The sequence below is a fragment of the Loxodonta africana genome, chromosome 23, assembly GCF_030014295.1.
Source record: "Loxodonta africana isolate mLoxAfr1 chromosome 23, mLoxAfr1.hap2, whole genome shotgun sequence".
NCBI classification, from domain to species: Eukaryota; Metazoa; Chordata; class Mammalia; order Proboscidea; family Elephantidae; genus Loxodonta; species Loxodonta africana.
This window is the reverse complement of record NC_087364.1, coordinates 3602870-3629600: the sequence shown is the minus strand read 5'-3', so window position 1 is coordinate 3629600 and position 26731 is coordinate 3602870. Positions and strand designations below refer to the sequence as shown.

At 41.9% G+C, this 26731-nt stretch overlaps 1 protein-coding gene across 1 annotated transcript in view; it reads left to right on the top strand.

Moving 5' to 3' along the window:
* COL4A2 (collagen type IV alpha 2 chain) overlaps window positions 1–26731 on the top strand; it is a 250289-nt gene that overhangs the window by 139309 nt on the left and 84249 nt on the right. Inside the window, exons 5-16 of the mRNA XM_064275231.1 lie at window positions 2680–2814; window positions 2901–2945; window positions 5986–6102; window positions 8600–8671; window positions 10009–10044; window positions 10152–10214; window positions 12062–12097; window positions 14390–14431; window positions 17266–17364; window positions 19802–19837; window positions 20779–20829; window positions 22135–22179. Coding sequence (XP_064131301.1) covers window positions 2680–2814; window positions 2901–2945; window positions 5986–6102; window positions 8600–8671; window positions 10009–10044; window positions 10152–10214; window positions 12062–12097; window positions 14390–14431; window positions 17266–17364; window positions 19802–19837; window positions 20779–20829; window positions 22135–22179 — 777 coding nt within the window. The remainder of the gene's footprint in view (window positions 1–2679; window positions 2815–2900; window positions 2946–5985; window positions 6103–8599; window positions 8672–10008; window positions 10045–10151; window positions 10215–12061; window positions 12098–14389; window positions 14432–17265; window positions 17365–19801; window positions 19838–20778; window positions 20830–22134; window positions 22180–26731) is intronic.

Genomic DNA, 26731 nt, shown 5'->3' with positions numbered 1-26731 from the left:
GCATGTGACCCAGCATTTCCACTCCTTGGTACATACCCAGAAGACTTGAAATCAGGAACTCAAGGAGATACTTGGGCACCAACGTTTCTTGCAGCATTGTTCACAATAGCCAAAAGATAGAAACAACCCAAGTGTCCATCAGCACATGAATGGGTGAACAAAATGTGGTGTATCCGTACAATGATATATCATTCTGCCATAAAAAGGAACGAAGTGCTGATAATGCTACAATGTGGGTGAAACTCAGATGTATTATGCCAAATAAAAAAAAAAAAAACAGATATAAAAGGCCACATATGGTGTGATTCCACTTTAATGAAATACCCAGAATAGGCAAATCCTTAGAGACAGAAAGCAGCTTGGCGGCCACCAGGGGCTGGGGAAATAAGAGGGAGAGAGGAACTGCTTAATGGGTATGAGGTTTCTTTTTGGGGTGACGAGAATGTCTTGGAACTAAATAGACATGATGGTTGTACCACCTCGTCGTGTACTAAATACTGTGGAATTGTTTACTTTAAATGGTTAAGCTTATGCTATGAGAATTTCACCTTGATAAAAAAAAAAAAAAGTGACACCATGCTTCAGGAAAGGAAAGACTACAGTCTTATTCTCAAAAGTCAGACTTCCCATCAAGAAGTAAAGGTTAAAAAGAAGTTTACTGACAATGGAAGGAAAATGACTACATGATGTGATTAGTCACTTTCCCCAGTCAAAAGGAACTGAGGAAAGGCTAATGAATGCAAGACAAGAGTGTGGCTTTTCATCGTTCAGACACAAATACTCCATTTTGGTGAGTGGTCGATGTCCTCTCTCAGTTGGCTCTTCATCACAGTCCCACTGGATAGAAATGAAGTTTATGGATAACAGAAATGACAGCGCTAATGAGGAACATTTTATCCTCCAAAGGATGTTTGGCGTAAACACTAGCCAACTATGAGCCTCTGCGTGATTAGGGGTATTCGAAAGCTTTGTGGTGTGATCTATAATCATAAGAAATCTGTATTCTAACGAAGCCACAAAACAAAAATGAGCACAACTGGGAAAGAGTCGGAAAAATCAGAATCAAAGCATGTTTTGTTCCAAACCTGCAACAAATGCAGCGTAATGAAACCACTGGGCACTGGAGCTAGAATGAGCCTGGGACGGCATGTGGTCCAACACCCTTCCAAGTGAGGTCAGGACTGTGTATCTTTTACCACAGTTCTCCTCAACTATGAAGAAGCAAACGGTGGCAGTAGTCTCCCTTTCATAATGTTCTTCAAAAGTTATTAAAATACATGGGGTTTGCCGCTGCATATGGTGCTTAAGATCAGGCTACCTCGGGTGAGTCTTTGCTGATTTTCTGCGTTGGCTGAACTCTTCTGGAACGTGGGGGACGTAGAACAGGAGTAACCTACCATCTTTAAAACTCTGACTTTGGCCCAGATGGATCCCTGGAGGCTTTTGCAAAAATCATCTTGATTAGACAAAGCAGGGGTGTCCTAAACTTTGAGTAGGTCATCTTAATCTTATCCTCCAATCACGATCCTAATCTCCATCAGTATTTTCTGCCCAAAAGGAATTTCTTCCATTCTTCCTACACCCCTGGGGGCCAACATCTAAAGGATTTGGCAGCGTAAGAATTATGATGAAATTCAGAGGCAAGATCACACCACATTCCTCTATCCTGGTGTCTCTATAAAGTTAAATCTGTATCTTGGGAACAGCTCAGAAAAGGGGGGTGAGAACGGTTACACAACTCAGAGAATTTAATCAATGTCACTAAGTGGTACATGTATATGAAACGGTTGTATCGGTGTATGTTTTGTTGTGTGTATTCTCAACTACTGCAACAAAAAATCGAAAAAAAAATTCATCTTAGGTTGCCTTTAAAAATTGTTCATTTCACCTTAACTATGGGGGATGTTGAGGGAACATTATAAACATTCTTTTAAAGACAGACTAACATTTTCACTGGATAGTTTATATGGAAGAGGTTACTTACAGGTAATGGAAGAAATAATGGCTCAAGTCTTCCCTCAAGCTAAAGGCAAGATAAGAATTTGAAATTTTAAAGCAAGCTGAGCTTGGCAGTAAAGGGTTTTCTATAAGGGTTAGACAAGTTCACTCAAAGAGGCATCATGAAGCACATTCGTCTGTGTCAGGAGTCCTTTCCTTTGTCCCTGTGTGTATATGCACATTCACACGCACACTTGCGTGTGTATGAACAACAGGTGAGTGTATCTGGTCACCTAAGCATCCGGAGGTCGTTTTTATGTCTGAATGCAGTGTACATCCACATAGCTACTATATGCATTATACTGAGAAAAATAGAGATAAAAATCATAGGCATTTTTGGAACTTTTTTTTTTTAACTGAAGGGACTTCAAAAAGCAGTCAAGTAAAATGATTCTTTTCATCGTAACCCAATGTTATTTCACGATAGCAACATTTTAGTAATTTGGGATAACTCCTTTCTCACTTTTAATACCGTTTTCCCCTTTTAAGCTCTAACACGACTTCTTTCTCAGCTGGACGTGGCTTTGTTGGTGTTGTGACAGAACGCAGTGGTTTATGTATGATCTTCTCTGAGGATATAGCTCTTTCAGAATGAAAAGTGCACTTTCAAAAGCTAGCACGACTAACAATGTTTATTCATTGCTATTAATTGTGGAAATTTAACATATGCTGCTTCTACAGGGTCAACCAGGGCCAGTCGGCCCCCAGGGATACAACGGGCCCCCAGGATTACAAGGTTTCCCAGGATTGCAGGGCCGGAAAGGCGACAAAGGTGAAAGGGGAGCTCCCGGGATAACAGGCCCAAAAGGAGACGTGGTAAGGATAACTTAAAATTTCCTCTAATTTGGTGACGGGTTGCGGGATGTTTGGGCCTCCATTAAGATTGTCTGCTTTCTTCTCAGGGAGCAAGAGGCGTTTCTGGATTCCCCGGTGCTGATGGAATTCCTGTAAGTTTTTTGGAAGATCAGAATTTTAAAACAGTGTGTACATTCTAAACCATACAGTTATGGCTTAAAGAAACATTCTGAATAAGCTATATATGCGGATTTTCCTCCCAGAATCCAGTCACGTGTAGGGTGAATTGTGTCCTCTGTAAACTGTCTTCTAGACTTGGCTTCAGAATTGAGGCTACTTTGCTAAAACCAGATATTGTTTGGTAATAGAAGGTATAGCGTTACTCAGATATGCTCAATATAAAAAGTCAGTCTTGAAATTTTGTTTGAACTATAAAACAACCTGAATATCAAGTAGTCCAGCAAAGAAGCCAGAGGCAAGGAGGCCCTGCTGAACATTTGTGCAGCTTCTCAAATTCTTTGTAGTAACCACACATAAATTGAGAAAGAGGAAAAGCATGCTTTGTTCATGGGAAAATCTCGAAACGCAATAAAATGTGTTTTTCTAACCTAGTTTACTTTACTTCTTGTGGCATAAAAAAATAAACAAAACAGCCTGACTCACAGCCTTCCTCTCAGGGATCCTGGAGCAGATTTCTCAGGGTGGCTTGCTGGCCAGACCCCAACATCAGGACCACTGTTTATCACACATTCTGACCAGCCTCCCATCCTTCTACTGTCATGGTTTTCAGACATCTGCTTCAGGAACCCACGCATAGGCACAGATGTTTATGCTCTTACCTTCCGTGTACACGTCTTCCTTCCCCAGGCACAGACACACGTGTGCACACACACATGCACGCACACTCACACAAGGCAAGAGAGACTCTTCTGTCCAGACTTCACAAGTCGGGCTGCTACTTGGCAGGAGAATAGAAAGAAGGGAATGGGTGGAGAGTGGTCGCAGAACATCCATCCTCTTTCTTTAGATCTTCAGCTCCACATTCTAGAAGAGTTTCGCAGCGGTAGAGGAAATGGTCAGAGCAAAGAATGGAAGTTACGTTGACCAAGACATGAGACCCACGTGGCTGGTGATTGATCCTAATTGTCACCCGAGTGATGAGCTCAAACATACCCATCAGTTGCAGCAGACAACTGTGAACAAATAAGGAGACAACTTTGACTTTAGCTAGAATTTTGAGAAATTGGCAGAGTTTCCCCCTGGCCCCGGTATTTTTCCCACAAACTGCCTACAACTAAACCACCCACTTTTAGATTACTTTTTTTTTTTCAATTCTTTGGACCCTTAATCGGTTCTGTCTTTCAGAAATTGAAATCTGAATTTACGTGGGGTGACATTATAGAAAAGAAGTTGTAAACTAATCCATGCCATGGCTGAATTCATTTTCAACTTCATACTCATTTAACATCAAAAGCCAATATTGCAGAAACCAGAGGAATTGTCATATGAGGGAATGGGTGAGGACGAGCAGGTAACTGGTGATTTCTGGAGAATCCTGGTGCTACTCAAGAAATCTCAGAGCTCTAGCAATACAAATTAAGTAAATTTAAATGTCACCTGCCATAGCTAATCCATTAAAGAATGGGACCTGGATAATTATAGCTCTTTGGAAGTCGTGTATAAAAGGTGTTGTGTGGTGAAATCTTGCAGTTGTAGCACAAAGAAAAGCATCTCATTAGATGTCGAGCAGTATGAGGCACACTCGCTCGGTTTAACTGTTAACATGACTGAAAGTGTTCTTTGAAGCACAATTTCAAACGAAGATCAGATTCACATGCAATTTGAAAAGGCTTAGATCCGTTGTAAGTGAGTAAGAAAGGCCGGCAGCAGACAGATAATCCAGGAGGAGAATTCAGAGCTCGGCAGCACATCTTAACCAGCAGCATCTCCCAGTACGGAAGATGTGGAGCAAAATGCTAGGGAGCTTGTTTTCTCAGGCTGGGTTTAAAATATCAGACTTTGAGAGACCCTTTAGGTCTTTACTTCAAAGGCTATCGGACAGCTATCTCTAGCCTAATGCTTGAGAGAGACAGCTCACCAATTTACGGGAGCCGTCGGGATTTCTCTGATTCACCAGAAGGTTTCTGCAAAGTCCGTCTGATGTTTTGTCTGATGTTTCCAGTTAAAGCAGTGACTTTGGATATTCAAAGCAGAGTGACACTCAAATAAAAGAGAAATTCTGCTTTTTCATGGTATTTCTTAACAGCATTCAGATTACAGGGGGCAAGATGTGGGACTTGGTTCAAGTTGAAATTTGCAGATTTCTCCAAGTAAATCTAAAAAACATCCTCATGGCCTGAAAAATCACTTTGGAATATGTCTTCAGTTTATTATCAATAAAAGCAAAGTTTAAAAGAAATTCCACAACAATAAAACATGTATCTAAGTATCTATTATTTAAAGAACTAGCAAAATAGACTGTCGTCACGTAGTACCTAAATTGTAAAGGATTAACCCTCTACAGCGCCCTGGAATCAGATTGAGTGAGATATCCACAAATTCAGCCTGACGCTCTCTAATTATTCTAAAGACATTTGAATATGTTGCCTCCCTTACCCCAGATGTCTCAGAATAGCTGACATGCTTTCATGTTTAATATCTAAAAACTCGTGTTCCCAAAGAAAGTGAGAGAAAATCAGTTCTAAATATAGCTAAACCATTGCTAAAATGACATGGTCTTTGTGACTATCTTGTTTAGGATGGGGGAATCTTCACCTAACCAGCTAGAATTCAGTTGTCACGACTGATAAGGACATCCTTGTTATCCCTGAGAAGAAGCTAGCTTCTTCTGGGATGTTTTAAACCTTCTCATACCTGTCCTTATTAAAAGACAGTCCTCCCATTTTCATGATGAAACTAGGCAGGAGAAAACCTGAAGACAGCTTACTTCTTGGCCAAGCCCACGTGAAACAGAAATTTGTCTTGAAAGCCTGTCCCTGCTTAGAACTGCACCCTCATGCCTTCATTTATTTAGTCTTTCATTTGTTGATTCAACCATTTTGAGTTATGTTTTCTCATGGATTCATGTCATGGATATCTCTTATGAGAATATTTAAAACTTTTTTAATACACAGTTACATGAAAACTGAAATCAAACGTGCTAAAAGGTTAAGTTATTTTTCTATTTTCCAGGGACATCCAGGGCAAGGTGGACCCAGAGGAAGACCTGGTTATGATGGCTGCAATGGAACAACAGGAGACGCAGGCCAAGAGGGTCCCCCAGGTTCTGTGGGACCTCCCGGCTACCCTGTGAGTATTACCACCGCACGTGTGGGTCAGGTAGTTCTGTCACTGTTGTCGTGAGCTGCCATCGAGTCGGCCCCCGACTCATGGCGACCCCATACGCTATGGGACAACATGCTGCGCAGTCCGGAGCCATCCCACGATGGGTTGTGGATCACGGGGGCCATAGGGTTTCCTTGACTGATTTTCAGAAGTAGACAATCAAGTCTTTCTTCCTGGTCCATCTTAGTCTGGAAGCTCTGCTGAAACCTGTTCAACGTCATAGCAACATATAAGACCCCACTGGCACTGACAAACAGATGGTGGCTGCACTTGAGGTGCCTTGGCCAGAAATCAAACCTAGGTCTCCTGCAAGGCAGACAGGAATTGACCACTGAACCACCACTGTCTCCCCACCAATTAGTTCTAGAACCTTGAATTGCTGGATACTTGGCAGTGGAAGGAACCCCGGCAGCCCAGTGGCTGAGCGTTCAAACCCACTCCAAACCCACTGCCCTCGAGTCAATTCCAACTCACAACGACCCTATAGGACAGAGTAGAACTGCCCTGTAGAGTTTCCAAGGAGCGCCTGGCAGATTTGAACTGCCGACCTCTTGGTTAACAGCCGTAGTACTTAACTACTACGCCACCAGGGTTTCCAGGCTGAGCGTTCAGCTGCTAACAAATAGGTGGGCAGTTCAAATCCACCAGCTACTCCTTGGAAACCCTATCAGGCATTTCGTTTCTATCCTATAGGGTCCCTGTGAGTTCGAATCGACTCAAAGGCAGCGGATTTGGGGTTTGTGTGTGTGTGTGTGTGTGTGTGTGCGCGCGTGAGTGGAAATGTATAAAAGGTACTATATCCTGAGCTCTACTCCCTGGGGCTAATGGGATTGATGGCTACAGTTTATCCCGGAAGACTATCACAGACCAGGTTATAAGGGGACCTCTTTTTAGGAGATTGTCTTAAAGAAACTTTCTAAGATGGGCACATTGCATCTGGTTGACTCAGGAGTGGGTGTAGGCAGGCACATACCTTAGCCTGGCTTTATAATGTAAAAAAAATAAAAATCTTCCCTTCTCATTAGTTAGCAGTCAGGATGGAACATAGCTCTCTGCTAATATTTTTCTGCAGACATCAAGGCAAGGTTTTACAAGATTCAATAACTTAATATTCTATATTAATTCTTTAAATATTAGATGGAAAATAATTGGTTTGTGTTTCTATTGTTCATCCCATGGTATTGTGGGGATCTGATAAAAACAAAAACCCAGTGCTGTCGCGACCCTATAGGACAGAGTAAAGCTGCCCCGTAGGGTTTCCGTGGGTGTAATCTTTACAGAAGCTAACCCCTCTCCCGAGGAGTGGCTGGTGGATTCAAACCACTGGCCTTTCAGTTAGCAGCCAAGCTCTTAACCACTGCACCACCACATATCCTATGAAATTAATGATGAATAATATTATAATAGTAAAATTAAGATTAAAAAGTTTAAACTTAAGGAAACTATTAGTCACTATCTTTGTAAATTATAAGATCCTTTGTGACATGAAAGTGCAATTATGTTCTTCAGCATATACAATACAGTTTATTCCATTTTTCTAACAAAAAGAGCCTTCATATAATAATCTTTTTTTGTGGCCTCGTATATTTTTAAGGCTCTTAGCAGAGAATCCTGAAATTTTTTTTCAGTAGCATACTGTTACCCTCTCACTACCAAAACCTTACAAATCCATGGGTTATACTAAAATTTTATTTGGTAAGATGTTTTATTAAAAAAAAAACACACACACACAGATTTTAATGTGGGAGAAAGAATACTCAGAAGCTCCTTCACCATGCTGCCACCCTAAGCTGATGAAGTTTTCTTCACACTCCTTCTCTCCTTTCCAGTTCCCCCGGCATAATCTGTCTCTTTTTTATGTGGTTCATTTTTCCAATAAACAACTTCATTTCTACTCTAATATCATAATTTTACTATCAATAAATATAGCTATAACTTCAAAGTATTAATTTTACATACAGATATAAAGATATCAATGTGTATACACACATATGTACACGTATAGTGTATACTTAACACAATTCAAAGTTTAAAGAATGACCCAGAATCTCTTCCACAAAAGGCAGTTAATAGTAGATGAATTCATATTTTTTAATACAATAATTCCAAAGAAAGCACATAATTGTATGTGAAAAAAAATAACATATTGGTAGACTAGAAGAACAGTTTACTGAGGGTTCTTTTGGGTTCATGAAAATAATTTAAATCCTATGAAGAATTTCTATTTTAACTTTGATTAAAAGATACTGTTGGTAAATATGAAGTTAAAAGTCTCACCCTTGTGATTGAATATAGTGATTGGTGTTCAAAATAATCTAAATAAGCCCTAAGAACAATTAGACATTGTCTGTAAAATTCAACTTTCAGTCATGCAAATTATTATAGGTGTGTTAAAGGTTAGTGGACTTTTTTTGTGTTTTGTTGTTGTTTATGTTTTTTTTTTTACATGTTGCTTATCTAGGGACCTCAAGGACCCAAAGGACAAAAAGGCGAACCGTACGCATTATCCGAAGAGGATCGTGACAAATACAGGGTAGGTCTGCTAGCAGTATGAAATGCAATTAAGCAATTCAGTATACATTGTTAACTAGCAAGCGCTAAGTTGTAAGAATGAATATGGGGAAGACTGCACAGGATGGTGGAATAATCCAAAATTGTGATTAACTTTAAAATGATTTTGTCACCGTTCAGGACATTTTTAATCTTATACTTGAGTGTGAGTGCATTTCTTTCCCGTACTCACAATACTTCAAGCAAAACACTTAGATAACTAATATCACCAGGTCCTGACTTTCAAGGAAATGAGAAAATCCCGTCTCCTCTTTTTCCTGCATTTCCCTTCTAATCTCTGCAACCTTTACTTCTGAGAGTGGTACAAAGATGCCCCTCACAGATACACACATTTCGCCTTTCTACTGGATGTTTCCTGGATAGATAGAAGCAGAGAAGACACATAATATAATTGTTGGATTTAAAGTATAGCGACTGAACTGTCTTACACAATGTATAGTGATCACCAACTTGCTGTAAACTTCTTCACTCATTTCTAACCTATCATGCTGTTGGTTAATTAAGACCAAAGACCAAAGCTGTCAAATCTATGCTAATAGTTAAGTTTCTTTTAGTGGCTCATGATGGCACACATTGTTAAGGATATAGATGTATTTTGGGCTAAGATGGTGATAAATAGGGCTGGTAGGGAAATCTATAGTTATAAGAGATTGTACTGTTCGTTGAGAGACCCAGTTTGTCTAATTCCATCTCAGCCACAACCTTGCTGGGTTGGCTTGGTTAAATCCTTTCACCACTGTGGACTCAGTTTCCTTATCCATACAAACGTGGACATTGATCAGACGGTTTCTCGAATTCCGTTCAGCTCTGCAGTTCTGTACTTGCCGTACTAAATGCTTATCTCTCTAAGTTTCAAAGTCTTTCCCAGAGTGCCACTTTTGCTACTCAATATCATTTAGACCCTAACATGGAATGTGCACTATTCTTGCTTTGGTTTTCTAGCTTTTATTGTTTTCTAAAATTAGAATTTGAAGACAGTGATCATTAATAAACTCGCTGTTCTTAATGCAAATATTTAACATTCTATTTTTTTCTTAATGCGTTTGTTAAAAACACAGCTTATTCATTAGTCTGTCTTAATCTACATATTAAAATTATGTGTACATATATACTCACTTAAAAGTTATAATTTGTAAAAGGGTTACTTACAGAAACCTCTCATTGTATAACAAATAACCAGCATGTGGGAGTTAAAAAAAAGAGTGAAATAGGGTTGATATATTTTATGTGCTTATTTCCAACCACGCAATAAAGTGTAAGTAAATCTAAATATGCTTAAAACTCTTTCTTCTCACTTAGGGTGAACCTGGACAGCCCGGATTGGTCGGTTTCCCGGTAAGTTTCATTTTTATTAAAGAATATTCTAAGCAAAACTTTAAAACTACAAGACTCCAAGGACCAGACTGCCTATCCTAACAACATTCTCTGTTGCATGTCTACAGGGGCCCCCGGGCCGCCCTGGGTATGTGGGACCCATGGGTCCAGTCGGAGCTCCTGGGAGACCCGTAAGTACCTGTGTGCAGTATGCTCACTAGTGGACCCTTGTCAGGTCATCCTGATAGCAGCTTCTTCTGCTCTTAGAGGCAGAAGGTTTACAATAAAGCTGTGCTACTTGGAGTCACTTAGAAAATATCAAGGCAAATGCTTCATTCTTGGCATGCATTTCACTGCTGTTAAGATCGAAGAATAAGGAGTCAGATTTTATGGCCACCAGATCACTGCCAACCATGTCAGATTTCGACGTGCTGCTGGCTGGGTGCTCCTCTAGTCCTGTGCAGGCACTTCCAGCCCCATACCTGTCCACCTGACAAGCTCCTGTCGTCCCTGGGCAAAGCAGGCCAGTGTCCAACGTGCTGATGATAAGGAGAAAATAGGCTACGTCATATCACACCTAGGTGGTAGCAGTTATAGAAAGTGACATGTTGGACGTTAATTCATGGAATGTCTGTAGTGTGCCAACTGAATGTTCCCTGCCCCCCAACCAAGTGGTGGAGTGAAGCGCCACAGGACTTAACGCTTGAATGAAGGAGGAGTAACCTCGAGGCGGAGAGAAGAGACGAAGGGAGAATTACTACTGTCTGCATGGCCCTCAAGCCATTTCCCTTACTATCCACATAACCTGAAAGATGAACTTGATACTGTGAGGAGTTTTCTGACTCTCTTGTTCCCCAAATTTTCTAGTGGAAATCCTGGTGGCGTAGTGGTTAAGTGCTACAGCTGCTAACCAAAAGGCCTGCCGTTTGAATCCACCAGGCGCTCCTTGGAAACTCTAGGGGGCAGTTCTACTTAAAAAAAATATTTCTTAAATTACACAGAGTGAGATTTTAGCTAAATAGAAGACAGACCTCATCACAGAAAACTACTGCTTAAGACTGAGAAAAGCTATCAAATGACGCTTGATATTGACAGATATTGAGACCCAGTCAAGACATATATGTGGGGAAAATTCAGCCATGCTAATAGTTGGGCTGGGGGCACTCAGACTATAACAATAAATAATAACAATAAGGATTTTTTTTTTCTTTTACAAAACAACTTTCCCGATGCTGTGTAAGTCAATTTTGCAGGTGGCTCTCTAGCTATGAAAGATTTGCCCAAGTGGACTGAATTAAGGATTATACGGTGTGAAATTTTTGCCCTCCTGTGGCATGCAGTTTTAGGCTTACTCACACACACATACCACCTGCTTTGGGGTTGCTAAACTTTAAACACACAGAATTCTCAAACAGCCAGTCATACCCTTTAACTGCTCCGAAAGCTTCAAGTTCTTCATACGGACCACTAAAATAGCCTGCAATCCCCAGTGTGTTGACTGCTTTGCGTCTACTTCTCTGTGCTCAAACACTGATTTCGAATGCATCTCAAAGACTTTCATCCTACCCGTGGTGTTGACACTGGGTGCTCTGCAGAAATGTGCTGATGGACTTCCACCCCTGCAGCACTGGCCTTCAGGATTAATGCTGTCAGTGAGCATTTGTTGACCTGTTACCAGAAAGTGCTAGACGGTCTCCTGTGGGGAATCCCAGAGGAAGACAGCAGACACAGTTTCTGCAGGCACAGGGCCTGGGACCTAGGCAGAAATCGGAACAAACACAAAGAGGACATGAGTGGAATCAAAAGCAAACCCAAAACAGCTGTACGTAGACAGCCAGCAAGTTCTGACCACGATGACCCCGGTCCTTCCTACCACACAGCTTTTCATCCCTACAGAAACAAATGAATTCTAAACCTCTCTGAGCACTACATGGTGTTTTCAATATACAGTAAATGGCTCTCCCAGAGTGTTCTAGCAGATGTTATCTGGGTCCTGAGCTAAAGAATACAATTTACAAACTTCTTTGTATTTGTGCAGGGACCACCCGGACCCCCTGGACCAAAAGGACAGCCAGTAAGTTGGTTTTTTTCTGGAGGGGTGGGGGGGTGATGAGGAAAAGTGAAGGGGGACTTATGTATTTGTGTTGTATATATTTTTTGACTGTAGAGGTACTTGTTGTTAATTTCATGCTAAGGACCATTTTGTAGGTTTTTCCGACTCAGTGTTAAACTACAGGCATAAATCTAATTGAGCCCCTAAAGTACCTACCACATAAGCGCTCAGTGTGTGGAATGACCTGTTGCATACAAAATCACTTACAATGTTCCTGTTAAAAAAAAAAACAAAAAAACCCAGTGGAGCGCCTGGTTGTTACATAAAAATCCAACTAATATATTCAATTAAAAACATAGATTAGAACAATTTGGGGACCGCTTTTTTTTTTTTTTTTTTTTTAATATTCACCCACCAGCAGCTCTGTAGGAGAAAAGACCTGGCAATCTGACCCCATAAAGATTGCAGCCTAGAAAACCCGGTGAGGCAGTTCTACCCTGTCCTTCAGGTTCGCTGTGATTTAGAATCCACTCAACAGCACACACCAAAAGTATTTATCCATCTGTGTTAAATTATGAGAATAGAAAAATGGTAGCTGGATTTGTTATTGGGGTATCAGTGGGATTCTTCTTACCTGTATATCATTAGCTTCTACAGGAGTCTAATGTCAGCCTCTGTGGATATGTTCAAAGACAGTCCAGTCAGGTTAAGCCCCCAAGCTGTATTATTTTCATCAGAGAGAGATTGTTAAGGTTGTTGGAGCACAACAAGGTGGGTGGCTATTAAGAAGTTGGAGAACAGAACTACGGTCCCTTATGACCTGGGAAAGTTGAGTACATGTCCAAAACAAACAAAATGAAGTTGACGAGGGAAGAATTTAATCAAAACTCAAAGTGAATCAGAAATACTGGGCTACTGTTATGAAAGCCTTAAGAACCATTCCCTTACCGGGCATCCAAATGGAGACCACTTCCAAACCTGCACATTTAAAATGCCTGCTCTGTGTGACATCCCATTGTATGACCTCCTGGTGACCCCGGCTGCCACCACCACGGTGTCCCCCAGCTCCCATCACTTCTGACATGGCTTCCTATGTGAGCGTGTTAGGGCTTCTCCCTCCCCTACTGGACTCCCCACTGTCCAGCGGCCCTGAGTAGGATGGGAAAGGACCAGAGCCAGGAGAAGCGGATGTAGGACAGGGCGGCCGGGGCCAAGGAACAGCAGCCAAGCTCCCAGCTCAGGCGAGAGCCTCAGATCTCTACTGGCCGCTACATATACAAACAGCCTCCTCACCTCCTGACCAAGTCATTTCCTGGGGACTTTGACAACCAGCTCAAGACGCAGAGAATGACCGCGGGGAACCAAGACAAATTGCATTCTAGGCTAGCCCGGCTGCGTTTCTGTGCTTTGATTTCAGCTCCCAGCCAGGTGGGGAAGAAGGGAAAAGCAAAAATTAATTAAAGGCTTTGTTTTTATTTTCAGAGTATATCTGGGCATTTGAGGGGGCAGGCAGTATACCACAGAGAGAAAGATCCAATGGGGCCCTGTGCCGTCTTTTGTCACTATGGGAATGGGGAAACCCTGGGAAAGAAGCAGAGTTGTTTGGGAGTAAAAGAAACGAGTCCTGCTTCTGTAATATGCATCCATTTGCAGAGCAGCATTTCATTTCTACCTATTTTATGCATCAGAGTCGAGTCAATTTGCCCATATGTAGCAATTCCTTTTGGGAAACTACAAAATACTTGCCAAGTAACCGGGCCTTAGCTTTGCTTCTTAAGCTGCAAGGAACTCGAGACAGTTGGATAAAACCCAGAGAATGACCCCTTCCCTAAGAACATCAAAAGGACAGAAAATTTTTATGTGAAATTAAGATCGTCATATCAAAATGAGAAAGAGCTGAGGCAGAATAAGAGAGGCTGGATAAAGATCTTCAAATATAGACCCTGGGGAATAAGACTGGACTTCTTTCTAAGTCTACAGGGTCCAGTAATGTTGCAGATAAGATAGCTCTTGGGTTTCTTTTAAAAAATAATAATAATAATTTTATTTCACTGTGACCTGGTAGTGCACTGGTTGAGCACTCAGCTGCTAACCGAGAGGTCAGCGATTCTAACCCGGCAGCCGCTCTGCGGGAGAAAGATGCGACAGTCTGCTTCCGTAAAGGTTTACAGCCGTGGAAACCCTGTGAGACAGTTCTACTCTGTCCTGTAGGGTCGCTATGAGTGGGAATCAACTTGATGGCAATGGGTTTGGTTTTCTGGTTTTTTTGGTGTTGACTTTTAAAAACTTACAAAATCCATTTATCTTTTTCAGGGGAACAGAGGACTTGGCTTTTATGGAGAAAAAGGTGAAAAGGTAAAGGCAACTTGATAGATTACAGCTGGGGCATGCAGGGTTTAACAATTAGAGAATAAACCGTTTTCAATTACTAGGTTTTATATTGTGATCTCCAGGCAATATGGAAACAGAAATTTGCATATGAAAAGTCATTGTAAAGTGCCAGGTTATCACACATGCTCCAGTGGTCATTATGGGTCAGTAAGACAGCTTGTACACCAATGTTCACTGCAGCATCACTCACAGCAGCCAAAGGGTGGAAACAACCCGTGTGTCCATTAACAGACAAATGGATAAGCAAAGCGTGGCACAGACGTGTAATGGAATATTACTCAGCCATAAAGAGAAATGAAGTTTCAATACGTGCTACAACATGGACGAACCTTGAAACCATTAGGCTAAGTCAAATAAGCCAGAGAAAAAAGGACAAATATTGTATGATCCCACTTCTATGAAATATTTAGAATAGGCAAGTGTAGAGAGACAAAAGTTTACTGGTGGTTCAAAGATAACCGAATAGACTGAGGCTGAGGCGTACCCTGTTTAACAATTAGAAAATAAACGTAGAGGGAAGAGAAAATGGGGAGTCATTGCTTAGGAGGTACTAAGCTTCTGTTTGGGGTGATGAAAAACTTTTGGAAAGGAATGGTGGTGATGGTTGCCCAACATGGTAAATGTAATTATTGCCACTGAAATTGTACACTCACAAATGGTTAAAATGCCAATTTTTTGTGACATACATTTTATCACAGTAAATTTTTAAAGAACAAAATGAAACATCTGGGTTTACAGTAGACCTCTAACATGGAGACACAACTTCAGCCAATCTCTAACACATAAAAAATAGAGGGTGTCTCCCAACCCTGTGGAATTCACAGATGATTGAAAGATACTGAAATAAGGGTTGAAAACAAACATAGCGCCATCTGAGGAATAAGTAACGTGGCCATCTCTGCTGGGCTCAAAGGCAAGAAAGAAGATGGTGTGAACTTTATAAGCCTCCACAGCCCTAAGATTTAAAAGCCTTATGAGTGTTGAGAGGATTACAGAAGAAAACGGGTATAAAAGGCTCAATATGGTGTCCAGCTCTCAAGGAGCATACAACATATCATAGGTTTTAAAAAAAAAAAAAACCCTCACAAAAGTAATATTTCATTTCATTCACCCAGAAATCCGTTTGCCCACAGTAAAATAGACTTTTTTCTTTGACCTCTTTATTTGAGCATTTTCATTTTGCTTTTTATTGACTACCCATAAAAACCCATTGCCATCAAGTCGATTTTGACTCATAGGGACCCTACAGGACAGAGTAGAACTGCCCCATAGATTTTCCAAGGAGTGCCTGGTGGATTTGAACTGCCAACCTTTTGGTTAGCAGCCATAGCACTTAAATACTACCAGGGTTTCCTTTCATTGACTAGCACGCCTGAATGAGAGCTGCTAAAGTGGAAGCAAGTAGTTGTTCAGGTGTGAGGAGGAAGTTCTTTGTCCTTTGAATAAATACCACAGAAGAAGTCACAAAAGGAAAAAAAAAAATTGTGAGGTTCAAGTACACAAAAATGTAAACACCCGTAAAATGAAACATAACAAAATAATAAAATTAAAAGCAGAAAAGTCCTGGAAGAAATCATGGGGAGAAGGGGGGAGCAGTCACACTGGATAAATGGGAATGAAGTTAATGTCTATAATCTAAAACCAAAACCAAACCCAGTGCCGTCGAGTCGATTCCGACTCACAGTGACCCTATAGGACAGAGCAGAACTGCCCCACAGAGTTTCCAAGGAGCGCCTGGTGGATTTGAACTGCCAAACCTTTGGTTAGCAGCCGTAGCTCTTAACCACTACACCACCAGGGTTTCCGTCTATAATCTACAAAGATCTAATTCAAATTATTAATAGAAACATCAAGGCCCCAATAGATAAATGGGAGGTGAACAATCAATTCACATAAGAAATGATAAAACACATAGAAAAATGTTTCTTGCTAGTGATAAAAATGCAAATTAAAGCAATCTTGAGATATTATATCATTAAAGAAGCTGCTTTTTGGTATATAAAACACCCTGAACTGGTGACACTGAGTAGTCCTTCATTTCTTTTGCAGTGTACCTTGCTACCCCATGTTGGAAATCAGTAGAGCAGTCCCTGTCAAGAACCATAAAGACACTTAGCCTTCAAACCCAGTAATTTCCACGCATAGAAATTCACCATGAGTGGATAATTCCTCAGAAACGAACGCAACCCCAAACTGCACACAACCTGAAAGGTCTGTGTTAGAGAAATAATTTAGGGCCCTTATGCATTGGGAAACCCTGGTGGCGTAGTAGTTAAGTGCCACGGCTACTAACCAAAGGGTCAGCAGTTCAAATCCGCCAGGCGTTCCTTGGAAACTCTATGGGGCAGTTAGTTCTACTCTGTCCTATAGGGTCACTATGAGTCGGAATCGACTTGACGGCACTGGGTTTGTTTTTTGGTTTTATGCATTCATTCTAAAGGATAAAAAAAAAACCCAAACCCATTGCCATAGAGTCGATTCCAACTCTTAGCAACCCTATAGGACAGAGTAGAACTGCCCCACATGGTTTCCAAGGAGCGCCTGGTGGATTCAAACTGCCGACCTTCTGGTTAGCAGTTGTAGCTCTTAACCACTCCACCACCAGGGTTTCCAGAGGATAGTAAAAGTAGCATACAAATCATTTTTATGTTATGATTATTACTCTACAAAATAGGCATACATGTGGTACATAACATGCAAAAATAAAAATAACAGTATTGTGGTGGGATACGCTTTTACTCAAGTTTTAGAGTTTCTTTTCAATTTAAAGACGAGTGCTTTTGCTAAACCATACACAGGGTGACATAGGACTGCCAGGACCCAATGGAATTCCATCAGACAACGATCGTGCCATCATCGGGCCCGGGAAAGAAGTGATTCACCCAGATCAATATAAGGTAAAACCATGTCAGGAAAAGTTGGACTTAAAAAAAGGGAATAAAGGTAACTTTCTTCAATTCCATTCAAACAATTGTATTCAAAGTGGAAAAGACGTTCCATCAGAGAGCCTTACCACCAAATTGGCAAATAATGCATGAACGCACACTGGGCTCTCCAGGAATGTTGATGATTCCAAACCTTTATTACATTTATAATCAAATAGTTTTATCAGTCTATCATCTTAAATAATTGTTATGTGTTTAAAACAACACTGCTGTTGCTAGGTGCCATCGAGTTGGTTCCGACTCATGGTGACTCCATGTACCAAAGAATGAAACACTGCCCAGTCCTGCACCATCCTCACAACTGTTATGTTTAAGCCCATCCTTGCAGCCACTGTGTCAATCCATCTCACTGAGAGTCTTCCTCTTTTCCCCTGACCCTCTGCTTTGCCAAGTATGATGTCCTTCTCCAGGGACGGGTCCCTCCTGATAACATATCCAAAGTGTGTGAGACAAAGGCTCACCATCCTTGCTTCTAGGGAGCACCCTGGCTGTACTTCTTCCAAGACAGGTTTTTTCATTCTTCTGACAGTCCATGGTATATTCAGTATCCTTCACCAACACCCTAATTCCAACGTATCAATTCTTCTTTGGTCTTCCTTACCCAACACTAAGAACCCATAAAAAATCCCAAATCTACTTTTTCAAATACTCTCCTCTGATTTAAATATAAAATCAGAATCCTAGTGTAATCCAAAGCCAGAATCATAGAAATATTTGAGTGAAATGTTATCTTAAGCAAAATAAAATCTACTTACCCTCTTTGCTGACGAGGAACACCATTTTTTTTTTTTTTTCCATTCAAAGGCAGTTTTCTGACAGTCTTTCTATAATTTCTATTAGTGTTTTGTTGGGTTAAAAATGTACTCCTGAAGTCTAAAATAAAAATAAACATCCTGAATTCCAGCCTTTTGTAATATGTACAACTGTCAATGAAGCTAAGGAGATTTTCATTAGGGCAATTCGTACACACTCAAGCAGCAGCCACAGAGCTTAGGGTTCTGGATATCGGGTTGGTCAGGCAGACCTGGGCTGGAATCCCAGCTCTACTACTTATGGTCTCTGCATCTTTAAGCAGCCCACTCAATCTTTCTAAGACTCATTTTCCCTGGCACCAAATACAAACCTCACAGAGCTGTTGAGCGGTTTACCTGAGACAGTGTAAAACATTCGACCTACTGCCCAGTGCATTCAATAAATGGCAAAACCCAAACATAGAAATCTTTTTTTTTTTTCCTTTTTTTATGAAGAGAATATAGCTTCCAACTCAGAGCTATCTGTTAAGGTGGGCTTTGGGTGCTCAGTCATGGTGGGAGAGGACAGGTCCCACGTGATGTGGTCAAGGCGAACAGGACCACAGCAGTTAGAGAGGGAATCAGTCCAGGCAGCCATGACCTGAGTTATCAGAAACAGTTGATAAAAGTGGCCTGGAGGTCACTGATGTCAGGCCCAGGCGCCAGAGAGGTATGTCCAGAAACAGGTGATTGTGTTCCTCCTGAGCATTAGGGAGGGACGCCCCAAAGCCTGGACAGTGGCAGCAGGCGCCTTGAGGCAGGGAGGGCTTGGCACCAATGCCATCAGCGGTCACATTCGTGGCCGGAGCAGGAGTCTGACCATCAGCCAGGTAGGACCTCGGTGCACCTTCAGAACGGGAGCCTGAGAATGGAGCAGGCCCAGGAGCGTGTGGCACTGACGCTGAGGTACCTAAGCACCCTAATCCGAGGTCCTTCCTTTTCTGCAGCCAAGGTGAGGATTGGCTCCCGGGCTGGGACAAGACCGAGCCTGCAGGGGGCAGTCTTGTGCTGCAGGAGTCCCACGCGCTGGTCCAGGAGTGAGGGGAACAAAGGGCCAAGCAGGTTACACATTTCTCGCACCATTTTACACCAAGAGAAGCGAAGAAGAGATAAAACGTACAAAACTGACATTGGTTTCTAAAGCCAATTTTACTTGACGTTGTAATGAGTCCCAAATGTATCTTTTCCTCCAAGTGCCTTCCTGATAATGTTTCATTCAAGCTAACATAATTAGGGGCTCTCTCCGGGACGTGAACTCTGACTATAAAAAAAAAAAAAAAAGATGGTAATAAATGCAGTGACTGTGGAAAGACAGCTGCACAGATTGAAGGGTAGAGAGGAGTCCAGTGATACCAAAAATAATGCATGATTTAATTTATATTGTGAAAATCCAGAAAGAAAGAAGAAAAAAAGAGACACATTTTTTTCTTTGAATTTTGAAGCCACAAAATTTGGGTGTCGTTTATTACAGTTAATTTATAATGATTGTTAAGAGTTTTATTAAATGCATCTCACCTGTCATAACATAAAACCCTGGTAGATTTTAAATACTACTGTTCTGAAATGAATTAAATTCTTCTTTTTCCTGTTCCTCACAGGGTGAAAAAGGAAGCGAAGGGGAACCAGGAATAAAAGTAAGTCAGCTAATAACGGGACTAACCCCTCATAGCTCCTAACTTCTCTGTGTCTTTGCTGGAAGGCAGAGTGGGCTGTGGTCTGAGTGATGCGTGTGCTCATGGCTTCTCATCCTTTCCTCCACAGCAATAAAATATTATCATTCATTTTCATACTTGTTTTTTCAGAAAACGATTTTATAATTTTTTTTTTCCTTTTGCGTAATACATATTGGCTAATCAGTGCCCTCAGTAGTCAGGTGGGGTCCTGGAGAAGGACTCTCGATGCTGGTTACCTGGACATCAGCCAGTGAACCTCAACTCTTTAAGAAGAAAGAAAGGATGGAAGAGAGAAAGAAGGGGAAGGGAGGGAAGGAAGAAGGGGGAGGCAGGGCAGGATGGGAGGAAGGAAGGAAGAAAGAAAGGATGGAAGAGAGAAAGAAGGGGAAGGGAGGGAAGGAAGAAGGGAGAGGCAGGGCAGGATGGGAGGAAGGAAGGAAGAAAGAAAGCAAGGGGGAGGGATAGGACAGGAGAGAGGGAGGGAGGAAGAGTGAGTGGGGGGAGGAAGGGAGAAAGGAAGGAAGGGAGGGAAGATTCAAGACTGGAGAGGGTGTGGAGGACTAGGAGGGTTTTATGGGCTGGTTTCTATTCTGGGATGTGTTATGTAATCACTGCGTGCACTCTCTCGCGCTCTCTCTCTCTCTCTCTCTCTCTCTCTCTCTCTCGTAAAAATATAGATAACACAACAGTTGCTTTGTCCTGCCCTCACTCCAGCGCCCAGCTCGCCAACATCATCACTTACTAAGTGATGATTCAGGCAAACTCGCAGGGTTTCTCCGTGAATCCTGCCACTAGGCTGTGCTGGAATACAGGGTGACAAGAGGCAGCCTGCTCACAGCCAGGGTACTAAGTAACAGAATTCTGAAGCACTCTGACGTGATGTCCTCTTTGTCCTTTCCTAGGGCATCTCCTTTAAGGGAGAAGAAGGAATCATGGGCTTTCCGGGACTGCGGGTAAACCATGAATTTTGTAATTGCAGTTTTTAAAACAGTACGTCTTCATTTGTTCTCCACGTATGGGAACAAAAAAGGTTTCTGCTTGTACGGGTTCAGCTAAATTCAGCAGTGGTAACCAAACACTTGGGGGCATTAGTGATTTCAGCAGTAGCATTCCCACCTTCCATGCAGGAGACCCGGGTTCAACTCCTGGCCAACGCACCTCCAGTATAGCCACCAGCTGTCTGTCGGCGGAGGCTTCCATGTTACTAGGACGCTAAACAGGTTTCAGAGGAGCATCCCGACTAAGATGCTTGAAAACCCTGTTACTTTCAACAGTCCGACCCACAACCAATCCCGTGCATGGTGTCACCATGTAGAATGGCTGAAACACCAGAAGTTCATTTCTTATTGCCCTGAGTTCAACAAAAACATCCCTAGTGGTCACGGGAAGGGTCTCCTTCCATGATGACTCAGCCATCTTGAGACTCTGCTTGCCCTGAGGGACACCTGCTTCTTAGAAGTTTTGACCTGGAAAAGACAAGTGTCTCTTCTGATTCCATTGGCCAGGACTCAGTCACATGGCCAAACCTGACAGCAGGGGAAGTTGGGAAATGCAATCATAGCCATGAGCCCAGGAAGAAGAGAAAATGGGAGACTGTCTGGTAGTTGGAAACCCCGGTGGTATAGTGGTTAAGAGTTTGGCTGCTAACCAAAAGGTTGGCACGTCAAATCCACCAGTTGCTCCTTGGAAACCCTATTATGGGGCAGTTCTACTCAGCACTGGCTCGATGGCAACAGATTGGGTACCTGGTGGTGACTGCCACTAAAAAGACATACTTTACAGTCCCCAAAAACAGGAAGAGAGAGGCTTGTTAGAATATTGGTCTTTTTATATTTTTGCTTTAGTTTTTTGTATTTTTCCATATTTCCTTAAGTGGTAGAAATGACGCATTACATGAAACTATGACTAAAATGATTTCTCTCCTTTAGAAAACAAAAGAGGTCTCCTAGAATTTTGATAACTTTCATAGTAAATATAGCTTTGCTATTATAATGGATTTTGCTGCCTTGGTTTTTTTTGTTTTTTTTTTTTTAATATACCTTTCATCATAGTTTGTATACTCTTGGGCTCCCCTTTCAAAATGGGGAAAAACTGAATTTGGTAGCTTGTTACTGTCCTTCAAAATGTGGCCCTAAGAACTGTTCAGTCAGTCCAACGACATTTTATTTTAGCCAGTGTCAGGCACCGTAATAACGCCCTCTGGAAAATTTTGCTGTGTGTTCTAAGCTGTTATTGCGTCTGCTTTATGTTCAATCCAGGGTTCCTCTGGCTTCGATGGTGAAAAAGGATTACCAGGACAGAAAGTAAGTTTGCTCCAGAAAATGGAGTTGTCTCAGGGTCAAACCATCTTACACGGGTCAAGTATAAAGACTGTGGAATCTCAGAAAAGAACAGTTGCCCAGGGAAACACATTAAAACTTGCCCTGCATTACAGAACCACAAAGAACCCTTCCCCCAGACCATTCACACCACTCCAGTCAGGTGACGCACTTTGTTCTCAGTTTTGCAAACCAGCCTTTTGGTTCTCTCCATCTTTCTCTCCATCAAGGCTTCCAGTCATTCAACCCCGACAGCCATGGTTTCATTCCACCCGATCCCACACTGTCCTCTGGGCCGCTGTCTGTCTCTCTTAGGACTGTGGTCAACTTGCTGACCCAGAGCCCAGCCTGCGTTTTTTTATATTGAGTTCACATATTTTGACACTTGTTTGTACTCAGTGATGACCCAATTAACCATTTTACCATGAGTCTGCGAACGTATTTTTGACTATTTTTTAGAAGGAAATGTTACATGAGAAAGGTTTTATGAACCTGGCTCTAGGTCATACCACCACAGATCAAGAGAAAGTACACAGAAATAGATTTTAAATTATTTATTGATTTTTATGATTCAGTATTCTAATTCAGTTACAGAATACATAGCTCACCTCCTTCCTACTGCAGACCCCCAGCATCCCCCCCACTCCCCCAGAGCCAACCACTGTTGGTTGTTCCTTACGTATCATTTCAGGTAAGTACTAACATAACAATCCCATATATTTTCAAGCATATATGATTTAACGAAAGTATAAACACGTACGTACTATTTTGTCACTATTTTTTTTTCCACCCAGCATGCTTGGGAGATTGTCCCACACTAGCAGTTACAGACCTGCCTCACTCTATTAGCAGGCTGCATAGAATTGCAGTGAAGAGATGTACCATATTTGTTTAACGAGTGTCTTCATGGACACTTCACGGAAACTCGTTGGTTTCTAGTTGGTTGCTGTTTCAAACAATTGTGCTGTCAACACTATAGTGCATACATCTTGGTGCTCACAGACTGTGGTTGCTGTGCTTAGGTCCTGTCACGTCGGTTCTGACTCACAGCGACCCTACGTACAACACAATGAAACACTGCCTGGTCCTGCGCCACCCTCACAATCGTTGCTGTGCTTGAGCCCATTGTTGCAGCCACTGTGAATTCATCTCATTGAGGGTCTTTCTCCCTTTCCCTGACCCTCTGCTTTACCAAGCATGATGTCCTTCTCCAGGGGCTGGTCCCTCCTGATAACATGTCTAAAATACATGAGACAAAGTCTCATCACCCTTGCCTCTAAGGAGCATTCTGACTGTGCTTCTTCCAAGACAGTTTGGTTCCTTCTTTTTGTATTCAATATTCTTCCCCCAACACTGTAATTCAAATGCATCAATTCTTCTTTGGTCTTTCTTATTCCTTGTCCAGTTTTCCCGTGCATATGAGGTGATTGAAAACACCATGGCTTGAGTCGGACACACTTTAGTCCTTAGAGCACTTTTTAACACTTTAAAGAGGTCTTTTGCAGCAGATGTTCCCAACTCATTTGATTTCTTGACTGCCGCGTCCACCGGCTAGTATTTCCAAAATTAAGTCCTAGCAGGTACATACATACAATAGATTTAAAAAAAATCAGTTCAGCCTCAGAATCGTAGCTCCACTAAGTCCTTTCATAGCTCCATTGCAGGATGGTAGCAAAACACCTGGAGAATTATAAAGACATGGTTGGCAAGCGCTGCACATTCATCAGTCCCCTCCTGAAAAGCTCTGCCATGTTCGTTCTCTGACTACAGGCTGACTAGGCCTCCCAGATTCAATTTCTGACCTCTAAAAAAAAAAAAAAAATTTTTTTTTTTAGGGGCTGAGTCGGAATCGACTGAAAGGCAATGAGTTTGGTTTTTGTTTTTTTTGTTGTTGTTGTTAGGGGCTCTAGGCTCAGGCTGTATTAACCCAGCGTTCTGGTTTTGACCATTCGCAGTAGCACCAGTCTTGATTATTTGCTGCAGCCCCTATTGATCCTCTTCTTCCCATTCCTGACCTTTTATCCTAACCTCAGGCCAGGACCTCGATACCAGGCTTTGCCCTAATTACACCCAACTTTTGATATCATTACTTACTGAGAGAAGATCTCCCAAAAGTTAGCATATTAGAGGAATAGCCAGCCATGCTACACCCCAGCCAAAGGCAAAAGGCCAAATTCTAGTTTAAGGATTACAGTAAGCAAATGCTATGTAGAGACAGAGAACTAAAGCAGTCATTAGCATTTAAAAGCACGTGATTAAGGTGTTACTCTTAATACTTTCATTTCTTACTATTTGCTAGTGAAATCGTAATTATTATGAGTTTTTTTACACCCAACTCAAAGGAGTTGTAGTGTTTTTAAAACGCAGTTTAACACAGCTGCCACCTAGAACTCAGAAGCTAATGAAAAGACAAGATGCTCAGCAAGCACCCACCACCGGGTACCTTTGACTGCTGTGGCCCAGATGTTAGAATTTAAGGCGAGCTTTTCTGGGAGCTGCTTTCTGCGGCTGCAACAACGTGGGAAAACACAGTTTCTGTTAAGTGGGACATCACAGTTGCTAAGGAGAAATAGTTTACTGGACCATAAAAATAGGAAGTAGACAGGACATACAGCAATGACTCAACCATCTGGCGTGTTAGCACCAAACTACACCACAGTCTTGTCTGTTGTATGTCATCTTACGTGCCAAGTTGCCATTACCACCACGACTGTTGAGTTGCACTTATAAACTTTGGTTTTATGGTATAAAATGGAACCAGAAACCAAGTGCAGCTTCAAGGAGCAAATGTTAACAGTAATGTAAACAATGCATTAAAATTGGATGAAACAAAAAATATATATATATTCTGAGAGGGAGTGTGCCTTCCTTGCTATGCACATGCAGTGGGTTGCACCTGGTTCCTACAGAGCTTAATAGAACTTCTATTAGTTCTAACCTTTTTCTGTAAGGGAACAGAAAGTGCCTTTTATGGATTTGGTTGTTTTAAATTTCCTGAAAAATTAAAGATTGTTTTCCCTCCCTTTTCTAGGGGAAACATTTTTCGTAACTCATCGAGAGTTTGACTCAACAACAATGGGTTTGGTTTTTGGTTTTGGTAGAGTTAATTAAGGAGCCCTGATGGCATGGTTAAGGGCTTGGCTGCTAACCAAAAGGTCAGCAGTTCGAATCCACCAACCACTGCATGGAAACCCTATGGGAGAGTTCTACTCTGTCCTGTATGGTTGATATGAGTCAGAACCGACTCGACAGCACCTGACAAAAACAAGAAATGTATAATGTGATTGGAAGTCCTCCTTTTATCCACACGATCGTTTAAACTGTGTCCGAGCTATTCAGGACTCAAAGTATCTCTCCTTTCCAGAGGGTGTCACCATAGATAAGACTCATTCTTACCCAGTGCAGGTATCAGGTGTGTTGGTTGTGGCAATTTACTGTTACTGCTGAAGAGTTTGAAAGGAGACAGATGGTTTCAGCTTGGACTCTTTAATTGAAATCTCATTGACTTCCACTCTCATATGTTAAATTCCATTTAGTTTCAAGGCCTGACAGAGGTTGTCTGAGGCACATGACTTGTATAAAATAGAACTTAACTAATGTTTTCTCAGGGCACCCTGGTGGCGCAGTGGTGAAGCACTCGGCTGCTAACCGAAAAGGTTGGCATTCGAATTCACCAGCAGCTCCTCGAGTGACACAGCTGGCAATCTGCTCCCGTAAAGATAACAGCCAAGAAAACCTGTGGGCAGTTCTAGGCTGTCCTGTAGGGTTGCTCTGAGTTGGAATCAGAGCTTCAAACTGGTTCGTTTTGGTTCGCACCCCTGCGGAGCATTTGTATTTCTAACAAGTTCCCTGCTGAGAATTTGCGTTTCCACCCCAGAGAGTCTGAATCATCTGTGGTTTAGTAAGATCCCCGGTGATCCTTATGTATTAACTTCCTGGGAACTTGTTGGAAATGGGAATTCTGAGCTCTGTTTCAACTTTCTCCTTTCTCAAATTGGTTTCGCGGAATGCCCAGTTAATCCCAGATGTTTAGACAGTTTCCAAAAGTGTTCGTCCTATTTTGCCTTCTTCGACAGAGGTGTGAGCGCTTGGTATCTGGGGATGCTGGTTACTGTTCGTTGGTAGTGTCAGCACGTGACTGAGCAGTGCTGTTGGCACAGATGGAGTGTGGACCTGGCAAACCCCAATGCATTGTTTGAGTGGGTTGGCAGGTTGGCTCTCGACACTGCTTAGACCAAACACCTAGTTGCCGACTCTGTAGTCATCGGCAAGCCCTTTAAGAATCCCTAGCTTATCTCACGAGATGGCCTCTAAATAGGAGCTCATTTTTAATATCAGAGATGTGACAGGCTTTAAGAGTCTAGGAAAATTTGCTTTCACTTTTGAATCTTCAGCTCCACCTAGTGTGAAGAAAGTCACAACCTAAGTCATAGGCTCCCAATGGAAAACACAAAGTTAGGCTGGTTTTAGTTTATCCTAAACAGTAAGACTTTCAACATACATGTTTCTGGGTTCCAAAAAACCATGTGAGGTAATC